An 18,427-nucleotide genomic window follows, 5' to 3' on the forward strand; every position below is an offset into this window, starting at 1 on the left:
GCACAGTTCTCACTAATCACCGACCATTGTCCGCTTGTTCCGATTATCAACAGCTACACCCTTGACCAGATTGAGAACTCTCGTCTACTCCGTTTGATCATGAAACTTCGTCCGTATCAAGTGAAAGCATCGTGGCGTAAGGGTTCAGATGCTACTCGGGTATATCCAGAACGGATTTCCCTCAGCACAAAAGCAGCTGCCCGAGCCTCTTCGTGCGTATTGGAACGTGCATGAACATTTGTCCACCGACAATGGCATAGTCCTGAAAGGTCTACGCATAGTCGTCCCAGCCTCTCTGCGTGCGTCAACGCTGATCGACCTTCACGCAGCCCACCAAGGTCTGACCCGTACCAAACGACGTGCTCGTCAGACAGTGTATTGGCCCGGAATGAACAGTGAGTTCGACACGCTAGTCCGCAGCTGTGATGCATGCCGTGAATTTCAGCAGTCTCAGTCTGCCGAACCGCCCATTTCTGACCGCAAGCTCGCTTTGCCATTCGAAAGTGTTAGTGCTGACCTTTTCAGTTGCCAAGGTTGCGAGTATTTGGTATTCATCGACCACTTAACCGGATGGCCATGCATAGCCAAGCTTGGTCACTCAGCCACGTCAGCTGACGTCATTCGTCATTTCCGCAGGTGGTTCCCAGATGTAGGCGTACCACAGGTCATTTCAACGGATGGCGGTCCTCAGTTTGCGTCTCACAGATTTGCTGAATTTTGCGAGCGCTGGGGAATCCGTCATATCAAGTCGTCCCCTCGCTACCCACAGTCGAACGGACATGCGGAAGCAGCCGTAAAGGCAATGAAGTGCCTGGTGGAAAAGACTACCAATGACGGTAATCTAGACACCGACGCTTTCCAGCGTGGCCTTCTCGAGTGGCGCAATACTCCTGGCACTTCGGGAAAGAGTCCTGCCTAGTTACTGTATGGTCGCCCACTCGTCTCCTTCGTTCTCGCCCAATGGAGCCAGTTCGACTCCCACTGGCAAGACACCGCATCTGACATGGATGATGTTGATCGAGTAGACCGGCCTCCCAGTCAGCCTCACCGAGAGCTTCCCCACTTGTCTATTGGGACGCACGTTGACATTCAGCACCCGAAGACAAAACGGTGGTCTTCCCGCGGCGTTGTCGTGGCTTTCGGTGACCACCGCGACTACTACGTCAAGCTACCGAGTGGACGCGTATATTGGCGCAACCGTCGCTACCTCCGCCCATACCGTCCTCATGCTCCAGCTTCAACAGCCATGCCTGCATCGTCTCCCGTACCCGACGCTGCACCACAAGCAGTCCCTGTGACTCAGTCGTCGCCACAGTCAACTGTTCAGGTACCACCTCGAACAAGCCAACGTCCCCGGCGGCAGAATGTCCACTTTAACATTATTTCAACGCGTTGACAATCGTACAATTAACAATCGCTCGTTTCAGTTGTTGATGTCCATTGTACCTATTCAATTGTCATTCCCATTGTTTCGCAGTTGAAAACCTTCATGTATATAAATTTTGCAATTATCCCTTTTACAAGTCTGTTGGAAGTTGCTGCTGCTCCGCGACATGTCATTTGCTACGCACATGCAATTTTCACATTATTTTTTGTTGATTAGATAAACACTTGCACGTTTTTATCTTAGGAGGGGCATGAGGTATATGGCATACTTCCGTATATGGTGCAACTCCTGCACCCTGTACGCGCCTAGAGCTCCTGCTTCCAGATGCGCTCGTACACACTTTCCTTGGTGTTCGACACACTTCCTTTTCGTGTTCGCACACTGCTTGGAATGTTGTTCTTCGTTTGTTGTCCACCTTGCTAGTTGTGAATAAACTCTGTCTGACACCACACCAACCACGGCGATAAATAAAAATAAGGGGAGGGAAAAAGAAAGAGTAGCAAAATGTAGTCAACTAGTCAATCAAAACGTCAGGCACGGGGAGTACTGTATTAGTTTGGCGTTCGGTTTTGTACATTTCGTTTTCGCACCGATCCTCCTTCCCAATTTATCTTGTCTATTACAAAGACAACTGTTGCGCAACGGGTCTAGAGTGAAAGACTTTTCATGGCTTATTTATGTTGTTCTTTAGTTTTATTTCGTAGTGGCTTAGACTTGACTTTGTTGCATTGTTTTGGTTGCATGTGCAGTCTTTTGTACATGTCTACACCATGGAACACTTACGTCATTGTCGCGCGTGCAACATTATTTTGCGCGCATGCTCATTATATGCTGCCGCAATGTTTGTCCTTTTCTTTAGTTATCAGTTTTGCCTTGTCGTGTCCGGTCTTCTTGTCTGTCCGTCTTCAACTTGTCAAGATAATATGTATAACTTTTAGTTCAGTTGCGCTGTTGTGTTTGGCGAGTCGGATGGGCGGGGAGGCTGGGCTCCTGACGCCTGGAGAAGATGTGCTGGTGCACGAAATTGGCGACCACGCCAGGATAGTCAGGAAGACGAGGAACTTGCAGGAACTCCGGTGCGAAGGAAAACGCATCGAGAACAAATAACCATTAGTACGTCTTAGTAGTTGGGAGGCAGTTTGCACCGTGCATGCGTGGACGAGTGACCAACGAGGGAGCTGCGCCGTTGTCCGCAGTTTGTACCTGGGATTGGGTGACCTCCCAGGGAGCTGCTTGAGTCCGACGACAAGGACGGTGCGAAGGAAAACGCATCGAAATCAAATAACCATTTGTACGTCTACGTCGTTGGGAGGCAGTTTGCACCGTGCCAGACTGGACGAGTGACCAACGAGGGAGCTGCGCCGTTGTCCGCAGTTTGTACCTGGGATTGTGTGACCTCCGAGGGAGCTGCTTGAATCCGACGACAAGGACGGTGCGAAGGAAAACGCATCGAAATCAAATAACCCACGGTACGGTCGTCCACAGTGGAGGAACCCTGCAGGGCGCTGTTCTCGACGACAAGAAGAAGGACATGGAGGGTGCGAAGGAAAACGCATCGTGAACAAATAACCCGCCATGAGTGCGAAGGAGTTTAGAAGGTGCTCCCGCTTTGCCGTTGATTTGTTGTACAAGTTTGTAGTTTTGATTTGCTCGCTTTGTTTGATCTGTATTTGATGTGTTGGTGCCTGGCCTGGTGATAGGTCGGATGTACTGTTGGCTCTGTAGGTTATTTGTTTGCGCCTGGCCTGGTGATGGGTCGGATGTTGACTGTAGTTTTTGCCTTGATTTGCTGGTGCCTAGCCTGGTGACAGTTCGGAAGCTGCCTTCCGCTTGTATTTTCTGTTGGCCCTTTGATCGTTCATTTGTTACTATTTATTTTGCCGTTTGTGAGTTAAGATTATCTATGCGCGCAGCGTATAGATTATAGTACAGTTTGTAGCCTCCTTAAGCCTTGAAAAGGTCTTTGGCGGGGAGTATGTTGCGCAACGGGTCTAGAGTGAAAGACTTTTCATGGCTTATTTATGTTGTTCTTTAGTTTTATTTCGTAGTGGTTTAGACTTGACTTTGTTGCATTGTTTTGGTTGCATGTGCAGTCTTCTGTACATGTCTACACCATGGAACGCTTACGTCATTGTCGCGCGTGCAACATTATTTTGCGCGCATGCTCATTATATGCTGCCGCAATGTTTGTCCTTTTCTTTAGTTATCAGTTTTGCCTTGTCGTGTCCGGTCTTCTTGTCTGTCCGTCTTCGTCTTGAATTACAGATGGAGCGGACGATACTGCGAGAAGCTGTTGAAATCCGCAACTTGCGGCCGCAAGTAAACACTAATGCTGGCTGGGCACTACTGTGAATATATCGTATCTGGATATTAATATATCACCAATCCCTTTCGCCACCTTTGTAGCTGACACATTTGGCGCAAACACAGCACAGCACAGTATATTTGCTGCTCCTTTGTAGAGTGCACATCATTGCAAACCTGATGAGGGCTATATGCCGAAACGTTGTTTTAACTACGAAAATGTGTTCGAACGTTGCAGTGTAAATAGAAGGGAGCGAGTCCGCTCCATCTGTAATTCTGTATGAAACTGCAGGAGGCCTCACCGCTTCTAATCTCGTCTTCGTCTTGTCAAGATAATATGTAGAACCTTTTGTTCAGTTGCGCTGTTGGGTTTGGCGAGTCGGATGGGCGGGGAGGCTGGGCCCCTGACGCCTGGAGAAGATGTGCTGGTGCACGAAAACAACCAAGGTGGGCGGAGTGTAGCTTTGTCGTTTCTACTTGCAGTTACAAAGCTCATTCAAGTATATTGTGGCAGAAATAGGGTTAAACAGTTACTGGGAAAATATGTCTGTTCATCATTCAATAAGGATTTTAGTCCCCACGTGTTGCAGTGTAACGAGTACCCTAATTATATTAATTTTTACCTATTCTAAATGAAATTTCTTATATTTAGTTCCTCCTCAAATCTCAACGGGACCAAATAATGTGGCATTGGTCGAAGGATCGTCCTCTTCATCATTTACCTGCACTTCATACGGATACCCTAGTCCAAACATAGAATGGTACCATGATGGTGTTCAGCTTCCACACACTCAGATCAATACAACCATGACCTCATCTGGAAATAGAACTTCTCCAGCATCTTATACCAGCATACTACCTTTGACGAATGTGAAATATGCTGACCGTGGGCACTACACATGTGTGAGCAGTGTGAACAATACTGGATTTGATGGCAGCAGTCACATGATACGCACTGTCAATGTAACCCTAATGCTGTCTATCTTGGGTAAGATATTTTCAGCCACAGTATTTCTGGGCATGTAAGCTAATAATAATTTTGTGTCCACACATAAGGATACAATAGTACCTTAATACCGAGGCAGATAAACAGACATCGAGCTAAGGAAAAAACTTGCAGTCACAAGTAAGATTCTGGTCTCTGATGTTCTGCCTTGTGTAGTACGCTGGGCCCTACTCAGGGTATTGAAAACTATTTGTAGCCCGGATCTCAGACACTTTGTCCATAAAAATTTAAAAACATATCGCACTCTAAATGTCAGACATTTTACTGAAATTTATGTTGCAAAGATATCCAATATTGCAGACAGCCAGACTGTTTCGGCCAATGAAGCCTCGTCAGTGCAACTCCAAACTTAAAATAGGATTGAACTGTCAGCCATGGCTACGAGAACCACGGACATTAGGACAGCTCGATGTACTAGCGCTGACAGTGCTCAAACTACCCGAAGTCGCGGGCAAAGCATAAAGCTAACCAGCACAAGTGCGTCCTATTGAGTGTGCTCCACAAAACCGAAATCGAGGAGAAAATACTCAATGATGCAGACAGCCAGACTGTTTCGGTCAATTAGGCCTCATCAGTGCAAATCCGAGCCTAAAATAGGATTGAACGTCAGCCATGGCTACGAGAACCACAGTTGCAAAGATATTTGTTGCAAATATATCTGTGACATGAAAATTTAACTATGATGATGAACCACATATACAGTCAATGGAAGACGGAAACGGACATATGTATACGAGTTCAGGGTAAATGTCCACCGCTGTAATAAGATTCCTTACAACAATAAAAAAACGAACGTGCCACCACTAGGTGTAGTATCCGTGCCCGACCAATACGGAAGTAGTACGAAACTTATACGTTTCTTTGCCTGATGTATAGTTAGTGTATCTCTGTATGTAAGCGTACGGCGTCTGCTGCATAAAAGCTGCTGCGCATTTCTGTTTAGAGGAGATTTTGATAATAACGAACTATTCAACCTCTAGGTGAGCACCGGAGAGAAACTCAGTTATTTTGCCGCTTCTTCTTTCACTAATAATTATATTTCAGGTGTGTACCTGAAAGAAGTAGAATAAAACTAATTCTTGTTGATTTCACCGCGCCTACCACTCGGCTACCCATTACACTAGGCACAACGCTGACAGAGTACTGGGACATTTGACGTCCTGTGTAACAGATTCACTGTTACTACTAACACTAGGAATAGGATACACTTATCACCTGCTATTATCACGCTGCTGCTGTTATGTGTTATGTCCATCATTGCTTGTTCATGTATATAAGAATGCATTATGGCAAGGATCATTGCTTATTCCAAGAATGACTACTGAAGTTAGTTGGACTGTTACACTGGTAGCAAGAGGATGGTTTTTCTTTTCGTCATGTTCGGGCTATGCGCAGTGGCCGCATTAGTCGCCGGCGGTATATTCGAGATTCAGAAGCGTCTGAATCACCTTATCGCACTCGGTCAGTGCGATGGATCAGATCAAACGCCAAGACGTGCTCAAGCTCCCAGCGGAGAGAGGCCACGCATGCGCCATGTTAAGTCTCCGCCTGTGTTTCGTGGAGATACAAGAGAGTTCAAGGAGTGGGCCTTCGCCATCGAACTCGCCATGAAGTCCCTGCAGCTGGACAACGCGGAGGAGCGCTTGAGCTACGCGGCGAGTTTTCTGGAGGGCAACGCTCGTCTTTGGTTTATCGCCTCTCAGGAGGCAAACACGCTGTTTTCCGACTGGCCAGACCTGAAGAGCAAGCTGGGAGAAGTGTACGGCCCGGTTTATGACAGGGAACAGGCGCGCATCGACTTATTCGCTCTTCACCAAGATGAGACTCTTGACGAATACATCAACAAATTTTCGCGGCTTAGCTTACAAGTTCCCGAGCTTGATGACCACTCCAGAGCTATCTTGTTCACGCATGGGCTGGCTCAGGGCCTAAGCGGTGAGGTACTTAGGGAGCATCCGCAACATTTGGCCCAAGCCATACGAGCTGCGGTCTCAGCAGACCAGTCGATGCGGCTAGCCCAAGCAAGCTACGCCAAGGCAGTGCGCGCACCAGGGCATCAGAGGCGCCAGCCTGGACCCTCGTCAAGCCAACCAACACCATCCGGTGGGAGAGAAACCAGGGAGCCAGAGGGTCGTTCAAGGCTGTGTTTCACCTGCAGGAAACCCGGCCATATTTCCAGATTCTGTCCAGAAGGAGGGAGGAACGCCACAAGCAAGCCTTCTTTAAACGATGGACGCCAGTAAGGAAGGGAGTGCGACTACTGGCGAACACGAGAGCACCCAGGAATAGGCCACGAATCAAAGTTCAGAACAAATTCAGCCCCTTAGCAAATGAGGAACCACGCCTCGAGGAGACCGAAATTCAAGCCTCGCCTGTCAAGCATTCGTCACCTGATACTGTTGGCCGGCCTAATGAAGTAACCGCCAGCACAGGGAGCATTTCCGCCGACAACGAACACGACCTAATGCGCGTCCAGGGCAAGATAAATGGACGTCGCGTTACCATGCTACTGGATTCTGGGTCAAACCACGACTTCATTTCAACTGACCTTGTCAAGAAGCACAACATCTCCACAACAACCGGTAGCGACGTCCTGAACGTCACCCTTGCTGATGAATCGGTCCGCTCACAGCCTATTACGAAAACGGACAGCTTGAAGACCGTAGTCGGCGACTTTAGCGAGCACCAACAGTTCCTAGTATTCCCTATGACGCGGTATGACGTGATCCTCGGCAAGCCATGGCTGACCCGGACGAACCCACAGATCAATTTTCGTACCAATGAAATCAAGCTGGAGGGTGGATCCATCATCTGTCAACCGAGTGAAAGTGATGGCACAGACAAATCCAACCCACTGTTCGAGACGTTCCTCATCTCAGGGAAGCAGGCTAGGCATGCAATGAGAGGTGGCGCAGAAGGAATCCTAGCGTATGTGACAGCAGATCCGGACGAGCCACAGACGGTGGATAATCCGGGTAGGGAGGACTAGAAGGATTTCAAGGACCTGCTGAAGGAGTTCGGGGACGTCTTTCCCGATGACCTTCCAAACAAGCTGCCACCCAGAAGAGGCGCAGATCACGAGATAAAAACGGAAGAAGGAGCTAAACCGCCATCTCGTGCAGCATATCGTTTACCAAAACCAGAGATGGATGAGCTTCAAGCTCAGCTCACCGAGCTGCTCCGTAGAGGATTCATCCAGCCCAGCAAATCCCATACGGAGCCCCTGTGTTCTTCGTAAAGAAGGCGGATGGAACACTTCGAATGGTATGCGACTGGCGTGAGCTAAACCGCATAACCATTAAGAACAAGGCATGCCTACCGAATATTGACGACCTCTTTGATACCGTCCAAGGCAGTTCGTATTTCACCAAGCTAGATCTGAGGTCCGGTTACAATCAGATTCGAATAGAAGAAACAGATATTCCGAAGACAGCAATAAATACCCCATTCGGTCACTTTCAGTTCACAGTGATGGGTTTCGGCCTAACAAATGCCCCGGCAACATTCCAAACCTTGATGAACAGTGTCCTCCAGCCATATCTGCGTAAATTCGTTGTGGTGTTTCTAGACGATATCCTCATATTCAGCAAATCATGGGAGGAGCACCTCGATCATGTCAGAACCATCTTAAACGCCCTCAGGAGGAATGAGCTATATTGCAAACCATCTAAATGTGAATTCGGCCGGACAGACGTTCTGTTTCTTGGGCACCGGATAGACGGCCAATGCATTTCTCCAGATCCAGACAAGATCAAGGCCGTGCATAACTGGCCTGTCCCTACGACGGTCACGCACGTAAGACAGTTTCTGGGATTCGCTAATTACTTTCGAAGGTTGATTAACCATTTCTCGGCCATCTCCAAACCCCTGGAGGAACTGACAGGGAAACATGTGCGCTTCGAGTGGAATCAGACTCGACAGGAGGCATTTGAGCGATTGAAGTCTGCTCTGCTGGATGCACTAGTGTTGCGACTAGCAAACGTCAGTCAGGATTTCCGCGTTGAGACTGACGCAAGTGACTTTGCTGTGGCAGGAGTCTTAACGCAGCAAGCAGAGGACCAGTCCTGGCATCCTGTGGCTTACGTGAGCCGAAAGCTGTCTTCTGCCGAACGGAATTACACGGCCGCCGAGCGAGAAACTTTGGCTGTAGTGTACGCCCTGCAGTGCTGGCGAGTCTACCTATTTCGCCACTTTCAACTCTACACCGACAACATGGGAGTTGTCTACCTCTGGACCAAACCAAACTTAACCAAGAGAGAGGCTCGATGGATTGAATTCCTGGCCGACTATGACTACACGATACATCACAAGCCAGGGAAGTGTAACATAGCAGACCCGTTGTCACGTCGACCAGACTTGGAACTGAATGGAATCGAGTTCTCTCTGGATGTGAATCAAGGAATTGCGAATCAGATCTCAGCAGGGTATGATAGTGACCCAGAGCTTTCGCCAGAAATCAAGCGCTTGATGGCTTGCAGCGAAGACGCCATGCATGAGCGATACGTCTGGAACAGTGTGGACCGGCGGCTGTACCTAGTAACATCGGGCGATGCTCGCCTCTGCATTCCTCGCGGTCCGGTACGGCTGCAACTGCTCAAACAGAATCATGATTGCCTGACGGCCGGCCATCCGGGGAAAGACAGGACCTACCTGAAGCTGAGCAGATACTTCTATTGGCCAGGCATGAGAAGTACTGTGAAGGACTTCGTTAAATCTTGCGACCGGTGCCAACGCGTAAAGGGTAGCCAGACCAAGGCAGGACTGTTGCAGTCCCTTCCAGTCCCCGAACAGCCCTGGACAGACATCAGCATGGATTTCATCATGGCACTGCCGCTGACCTGCCGAGGACATAGCGCCATTCTAACCTTTGTGGACCGTCTGACGAAGTATGTGCACCTGATCCCGACGACTGTTCATGTTGACTCTAAGGAGGCAGCCCGATTGTACGTGGATCATATGTTTGCTGCCCATGGCTTGAGCAAAACGATAGTTTGTGATCGAGATCCGCGATTCACGTCGGCGTTCTTCAAGGAGGTTTTCAGTATTCTTGGCGTGGAGCTAAAAATGAGCACGGCCAACCACCCGCAGACCGATGGCATGACTGAGCGTGTGAACCGTGTCATTGAGGATACGCTAAGAGCTTTCGTCAACCATAGGCAAAACAATTGGGATGAACTCCTATCGCTATGTGAGTTTGCGACCAACAATGCCGATCAAGCGTCAACAGGTAACACGCCATTTTTCCTCAACCATGGATGCCATCCAGTTACTCCCTCGAGCTTATTGACGAAGCAGAAAGCTGGAGCTGGCATGGACACAAATGGTCCGCTGTCATGGCTGGATGGCCGCGTAGAGGCACTACGTGAGGCACAGGATGCCATCGTGGCGGCGCAGGCCCGGCAATCATTGTATGCGGATCGAGGACGGGTGGGGGACGCCCTGAAGGAGGGGGATGAGGTGTTGGTCTTCAGGGACTTCCTGCTGACGCCCGAGGAACGAGACAGGCCTTCACACAAATTAAGGCTCAAGTGGTATGAGCCGTTCAAGGTGCAGAAGAAAGTGGCCCCGAATGCGTACAGATTAGCTCTTCCAAGAATCATTCGGGCCCATCCAGTGTTCAATATTGCTGCCCTCAAGCTGTACCATGGCAATGAGATACCGGGCCGTACTCAGCCGGCACCTCCACCCCTAACCAATGCGGATGGCCATACGCGGTACATTGTCGAAAAGGTGTTGTCGCACAAGAAGAGAGGACGGCGCACGCAGTACCTAGTGAAATGGAAGGGCTACCGAGATGCCACCTGGGAGCCGGAGGAATGCTTGATGGGTGAAGCAGGAAACGCTATTATTCCGCTGAAAACCTACCTTGACCGTTTTTCATAAAATTGCTATTTAATTGGCAGCCACAGTTGTATTGCTAGTTTCTACGTGTTGCAATAGAAATGTAGCATTCTGCATAATTAGGATAGTGCTTCCCTGCCAGCCAGGCGTTATTTGCAGAGGACATGCACTGGATCTTGAGTTCATCAGTGTTGTTTTCGGCTACCATGCATTCCACATATCCATGCATGATCATTAGTTACCATAACTGTTCCTTCGAATTGGTACTGTTCTGACAGTTGAGAGGGGGGAATGGTGTAACAGATTCACTGTTACTACTAACACTAGGAATAGGATACACTTATCACCTGCTATTATCACGCTGCTGCTGTTAGGTGTTATGTCCATCATTGCTTGTTCATGTATATAAGAATGCATTATGGCAAGGATCATTGCTTATTCCAAGAATGACTACTGAAGTTAGTTGGACTGTTACACCTACCTATGGTGAGCCACGGTTTACCTAAGTAACCTGGTGAGAGAAATGTGTGAGAATCCCCTTTTACACTCCAGGTGTGTACCGGAGTAAGTTCCCACGATGCAGTGCATTTTTTTGAAATTGTGAATTTCCTGGCAGTTTGAGCCCGCGATGTGCAGAAATTTGGCTGTCTTTCACGTCCTGTTTGGAGGACCATTCTTTCCCTTTTGACCCCGAGAGATCGTGTGAACCTGGTGTGCTTTAACTTCTATGTTATGATTTGTTATCAGTTCATTTCTTCTGTCTACTCTAAACGTTATCATTTCCGATATAATTTGCCATCTTCCGGTTTACGCTGTATTCATAACTCTTCACTAATTCACGAGGGCGTGATTATCTGTAGGAAGGGAGGGTGTAGTATCCCTGCCCGACCAATACGGAAGTAGTACGGAACTAATACGTTTCTTTGCCTGATGTATAGTTAGTGTATCTCCGTATGTAAGCGTACGGCGTCTGCTGCATAAAAGCTGCTGCGCATTTCTGTTTAGAGGAGATTTTGATAATAACGAACTATTCAACCTCTAGGTGAGCACCGGAGAAAAACTCAGTTATTTTGCCGCTTCTTCTTTCACTAATAATTATGATTTCACCGCGCCTACCACTCGGCTACCCATTACACCAGGCACAACGCTGACAGAGTACTGGGACATTTGACGTCCTGACATCTAGTTCCAACACATTTCCGAAGCCCGAACGGGCAGCCTGCCAATTTGAAAGGTACTAGGTGAAGAAAAGACCAAAATAAGAAAAAACAAAAAGTGAGTTCTTCGAGTACAAGCTAACGTTCCATGGGAACAAGGAATGTCGACCATTACTGGACGTTTCAGTTGACTAGATTAGCACAATGCTGTGTGAAAATACCTGGTTTGTAGTCAACTAGTCCTTCAAAACGTCATACATAGGGAGTACTGTATTAGCTTAGCGTTCCCTTTTGTACATTTCATTTTCGCAAAGATCCCCTTCCCTACTAACCTTTGTAATTACCAAGGCAACCAAGGTGGGCAGTGTGCTGCTTTGTTGCTTCGACTTATAGTTATGCCGCTTTGTCCAGTATATTGTGGCAGGAATAGGGCGAAACAGCTACAGGGCAAATACACCTGTTCATCATTCAATTACGATTTTACTCCCCATGTGTTGCAGTGTGACGAGAACTCCAATTTTATTTTATCTACTCTAAATGATATTTGATAACCGCAATCAGTAATACAAGCTGGATCGACATTTGCGTGCACTGTACTCATGTATTGTAAAACTGTGGAGACAATGTGCAATAAAACGATGAAAATGTGAAGAAATTGTGTAGAGAAAGAATGGGATTCAAACAAGTTTTCGTACAACACTCATCAGGAATCTTCGTTGCACTAAAGGACACTGAAAACAAAATTGGAGAAATAACACTAAGAACAACAGCAGTGAAATTTACAAGTGTGAATTTTAACAATGAAAGCGAGAGCAATAACGAATGTGTGTACTAACACTAAACTTGCAACTGAAAAGTGAACAAGGAAGAGAAAGAAAGAAGGAAGGACAAAGTGATAACAAATAACAGCAGTACATTACACCTAGAACATTAACGGCCAAGCTTGGCCGCACCATCATGATTGAGAAACAGAGGGTACCAGGTTCAAGCCCTGCTTGGAAGCGGAAGAATTTTTTCCAGCCGTGCTGCGACCCACAGTTAATTGGGAACTCGTGGCCTGGCACGAGAAAAACATGGATGCAGTGAATGGGATTTTCGGTCTTTGACCACTTGCTGGTGAGCTGATTTACTCACCTCCCACCGCTTTAGGAGCTGCATCTGCGCCTTGATCCTTGAAGGGTGGTGGCGTTCCTACGGATGCGGAAAGCCCGGCTTCCAGCCGAGTCTCACGCGAACCGTGACATTTTTTTTGGCCGCACCAAACATGACACTTTACTTGAACAATTTCAACCCAATTATACTATCTTTCTGTGCACACCAATTAGGCTTATACAGACGCTGACAGATGGCTTCCAAAACCTTTAACTGTAGTCCATAACCATGACGACCACGGCACAATACAGTGAATGAAGAGTCGGAATACGAATTGCAACAATCAGGACTAGCCAACAGATGATTGTACACTGAAGACTTGCTACCACGAAACCTACGCAGAACACTAACATTCTCACCGGCACTCTCACGATCACTACAGTCGTCGCTCTCCGACTCATTGCTCCCTTCACCGTCCGTCCCATCATCTGCTTCCTCTGCGCTCTCTCTGTTACCCCCCCCACTCCCCCCCCCCCCCCCGCTGACAAGGTCCATTGAACGGGGCTCGGCCGTCACCCTGCTCTCACGTCCCTCCTTACGCCCTTGTCCGTTGAGTGCGTAGTTTCCGTTGTAGTTGGCAGTTGATCGTCTTGGTCTTTCAATAATGGGCTTGGATGGTGGATTAGTTGTGGTTGCTGTAGATTGCATTGTTGGTGATCGTGTAGGAGCTGCTAATACGCAAGGCGAGTCTTTTTGGGTTGGCAATTGTAGTGTCAATGCCCCTGCAGGTGTTGCTCGCGGTCTGTCACTGGCAAGCTCCACCGCCGCAAGAGCCAACGGCGGATGATCAGGAGGAGGCAGTGGGACAGGGACCGCAAGCGGCACCACCCCAGCCAAAGCCGCCGGGGGCACTGACAAAGGAACCACCGACGGCAGGAGCAAAGGCGGCGACACAAACCGGCCCGATGAGCCACCACACCCGCCCTCCTCCACCACCGTAATGGTTGTTTTCTAGGTCGCCCTCGCTTCGGTCTTTGTTGTTGTGCGCAAGGTGGAAGTATGTGACGTGGTGTGTGTTGTTTGATGCGTGCGTTCAGGTGCTGAACAGTCCTACCAACATACCGACTAGCGCATTGTCGGCATTCAAAGTTGTAAATAAGATGACTAAGGTGAAGGGCTGGTAGGACATCCTTCCGCACCGTAAACGCACGCATCGTCGTAAAACCTGGCACAAAGTGTACTGCATAGTATGTTCGACGAACAACGGACTTGACTGCACTACAAACTTTAGTCGACTCCTGTCCTTTCCAAGGCAAACATAAATAGACGGGACAACGAGCAGAACCAAACAAAGGAGCCTTAGTAGTTTGTTCGACTTTCAACAACTTCTGCAACAAAAACTCAGGGTACTCGTTCTTAACGAAAACTGACCGGAGAAAGTCAAGCTCTTCCTGCAGCTTACAGGACGAACAAATACGCTTCGCACGGTCTACAAGGTTACGCACTACAAGTAAGTTTACTTTATATTGAGACGAACAATAAGAGTCATATACAATGTACTGACCAGTAAACGTCGGCTTACGATAAACGGTTGTCAGAACGTCACTACTCGTTTTTTCCACCAGCACATCTAGAAATGACAACTTGTTGGACTGTTCATGCTCACATGTGAAATGAAGGGCAGGGTGAATACCATTTAACACGTCAAGAAACTCGTTACTACGCTCTTCATTATCAAAATATGCGAATGAGTCGTCCACGAAACGTACATAAAGGTCAGACCACAATGAATCATCAATCTTCGACTCACAGTAACCGACAAACACGTTTGCCAATACTGGACCAAGGGGCGAGCCCATCGCGACACCATCGACTTGTTTGTACATGACATTGTTGAACGAAAACTCAACTCCAGTTGTGACCAGCAACAACAACCGTTTAAACGGACTTTCAGATATCCAAGGAGTGTCAATGTCATCATTACGGTACAAAACATCCATGCAGATGTCGACAGTTTCTTCAATCGGCACATTAGTAAATAAACTGACGACGTCAAACGAACACATGTGTGCGTTGGGTGGTACAAGCTTGTTGCGGAGCTTTTCGACGAAATCAAAACTGTCTTTTACAGTGCACTTGCAATAGTGGTCCTGCACTGGTTGTAAGTAAATACACAGCCACTTGAAAATAGAATACTGAGGCGAGGCTGTCATAGACACTATGGGACGTACTGGACATGTGGGCTTGTGTATTTTTTAGGGATGAAACGAGTACACCGATTACTCGGAACTTACTCGTTATCTCTGTGATCGCTACTCGTTATGCTGTTATCGAGTATGCACGACTTGTACATGTGCAGTGTACATGTGCATAGTACTAGCTAAGTCACACTGTCTGCATAGTCAACTCCAGCACGCGTCATCCAAGGTGACAAAATTCACACCTTTTTCTAGGCACCTTCGCATTTTGGGATCCGGTGTGTCATGCACATATTCCCCGGAGACCAGTAAAATTTATTTGTCATACAAATTCAGCATACTCGTTTTATGATAACTCGATCGTTAATAATAAACGGTACTCGATAAGAAGAAATGGATGATCGTTTCATCCCTAGTATTTTTGGTAAGCCATATAGCCTAGGCCGGAGCTTGCCTGTCGGTTTAATGCGATCGAAATCATTGGAGGATATTTCTCCGTCGGCTTTCAGTTTCTTTAGGTAAGCTACTAGTTCTTTGGCTACTTTCTCTGTTCGATCAAAACTTTCAACCGGGCCGATGGTCTGGAACTTTGATGTGTCATTTAGGATGACAGACATCTTGTCTATGTAATCAGTTCTGAGCATCAGAACTGTAGCCCGCCCTTTGTCCGGGCGCGTGACGATGATTTCAGTGTTTTTGCAGAAGTCACGCAGGGCTTTCATGTGTTCCTGGCCTAAGGAAAATGATCGCTTGTCTGGAAATTTATCCGCATGCTCCTCAGCCTCAGCTCGGATCTTTGCTGCGCATATTGATTGTTGGGCCTCTGATATTGGCATAAAGCGTAATAACTTTCGATAAAACAATTCGAACTCGGTCATGATAACTTCCTTTTTATTAATAATAGTTCAATTTTGTTTTCAGTCCTTTAGTACAACTAAGATTCCTGATGAGTGTTGTACGAAACTTGTTTGAATCCCTTTCTTTATCTACACAATTTCTTCACATTTTCATCGTTTTATTGCACATTGTATCCACAGTTTTACAATACATGAATATAGTGTACGCAAACGTCGATCCAGCTTGTATTACTGATTGCAGTTATCAAATTGTTGTCTCCTCGCCGTTTGTTTAAATGATATTTATGATTTTGTTATATTTAGTTCCTCCTCAAATCTCAACGGGACCAAATAATGTGGCATTGGTCGAAGGATCGTCATCTTCATCATTTACCTGCACTTCATACGGATACCCTAGTCCATACATAGAATGGTACCATGATGGTGTTCAGCTTCCACACACTCAGATCAATACAACCATGACCTCGTCTGGAAATAGAACTTCTCCAGCATCTTATACCAGCATACTACCTTTGACGAATGTGAAATATGCTGACCGTGGGCACTACACATGTGTGAGCAGTGTGAACAATACTGGATTTGATGGCAGCAGTCACATGATACGTACTGTCAATGAAACCGTAATGCTGTCTATCTTGGGTAAGATATTTTCAGCCACAGTGTTTCTGGGCATGTTAGATAATGATAATTTCGTGTCTACACATAAGGATAAAATACTAACTTACCACCGAAGCGGAACAACAGAGACGAAAACTTTTGTCGTGACCTCGTGCGAAGACGAAACTTCCTGTAACCAGTATGATTTTGTTCTCTGATTTTCTGCCTTGTGTAGTACGCTCTGCCCTTCACGGTATTGAAGACTTTTGTGGCACAGATCTCGGACACTTCGTCCATAAAGGAAATTTAAAACATATAGCACTCTAAATGTCTGACATTGTACTGAAATTTATGTTGCAAAGATATCCAATATTGCAGACAGCCAGACTGTTTCGGCCAATGATGCCTCATCAGTGCAACTCCAAACTTAAAATAGGATTTAACGGTCAGCAATGGCTACGAGAACCACAGACATTAGGACAGCTCGATGTACTAGCGCCGACAGTGCTCAAACTACCAGAAGTCGCGGGCAAAGCGTAAAGCTAACCAGCACAAGTGCGTCCTATTGAGAGTGCGCTACAAGATCGAAATCGAAGAGCGAAATACTTAATGATGCAGGCAACTGGACTGTTTCGGCCAATGAGGCCTCATCAGTGCAACTCCGAGCTTAACATAGGATTGAACAGTCAGCCTTGGCTATGAGAACCACAGTTGCAAAGATATTTGTTGCAAAGATATCTGTAACATGAAAATTAAACTCTGATGTTGAGCCACAAATACAGTCAATGCTAGAAGGAAAGGGATATATGAGCCAGCACACGCGAAAATCACCCTTAGTGACATATTTTCAGAAACTGAGATGACAGTGGATAAAGGCAGATGGATTTATGCGGAATTTAATGCAAAAACGTTAAAAAAATATTGAGTAAAACTTGAGTTACGGGTCTTAGAAGATAGAGCATTTTCCCTGATATATGCACATCACACGAAAACAGAGAATGTTTGAAGTGCGTTTTCTGAGTTGGAAGTGCGTGTCACTAAGGTCGATTTTCACGTGCGCTGGCTCATATTTATACGAGTTAAGAGTAAATGTCAACAAATGAAACTAGATACCGTACTTTAAAAAAGAAACGAACGCGCCACCAATAGGCACAATGCTGACAGAGTGCTGGGACCTTTGACGTCCTGACATCTAGCTTGAACACGTTTCCGAACCCCGAAAGGGCAGCCTGCCAATCTGAAAGGTACTAAGTGAAGAAAAGACCAAAATAGGAAAGGTTAGTTCAACAAAAAATTACTAAAAGTCACCTTCCATGGGAAAAGAAATGTCGACCATTACTGGACGCTGGAAATGACTAGACCAGCACAATGCTGTGTGAAACTACTTGTTTTGTAGTCAACTAGCCCTTCAAAACGTCATGCATGAAGAGTACTGTATTAGCTTAGCGTTCCCTTTTGTATAGCTATGAATAGGATGAAGGCCGCAGACATCACGAAACTACGTTACTTGTTTGACATGTATTTACTGTGTATTTTATAACAAAAATATTATTGAAAAACCATAATCGATTTTCTTGTTCCTATCATCAGTGGGAAAATACGGAACTAAGGATACAACCAAAGAAACTGGAGTTAAGTACTGTAATAGAAAGGTGTTAGAAATAACAATAAGATACAAGTGCAATAAAACCACTAGAGGAAACGCAAAAAGGTAACAAGATTACGTAACCAAAGACGAGAAGGCACTAAACGAAGTGTCGACCTACGAATACAACTTCAGTGCTTATGAATACGTATACAAACTGCCTCAAGGACTTTCAACTGTTGGACATAACGTGCACGACACAGTACAGAAAAATGAGAGTCATCATACACACTAAGACAGTCAGGACGAGATAACAAGTGTAGATACACAGCTGACTTCTTACGATCAACACATTCATCCGCCTCATCTCGCTCCTTCCCACCCGACTCCTCCTCGTCCATCT

At 46.7% G+C, this 18,427-nt stretch overlaps 1 protein-coding gene across 1 annotated transcript; it reads left to right on the forward strand.

Annotated features, from left to right (window-relative positions):
- Positions 1–388: 388 nt before the first annotated feature.
- On the forward strand, positions 389–919 carry LOC135824419 (uncharacterized protein K02A2.6-like). Its single transcript, XM_065337153.1, has one exon. The coding sequence runs from the start codon at positions 389–391 to the stop codon at positions 917–919; it is 531 nt and encodes a 176-aa protein (XP_065193225.1).
- The last annotated feature ends 17,508 nt before the right edge of the window (positions 920–18,427 follow it).

The sequence above is a fragment of the Sycon ciliatum genome, chromosome 9, assembly GCF_964019385.1.
Source record: "Sycon ciliatum chromosome 9, ocSycCili1.1, whole genome shotgun sequence".
NCBI lineage: Eukaryota > Metazoa > Porifera > Calcarea > Leucosolenida > Sycettidae > Sycon > Sycon ciliatum.

Coding starts and splice junctions, on each gene's coding strand:
- LOC135824419 (XM_065337153.1), top strand. CDS start 389: ATGAACAGTGAGTTCGACACGCTAGTCCGCAGCTGTGATGCATGCCGT.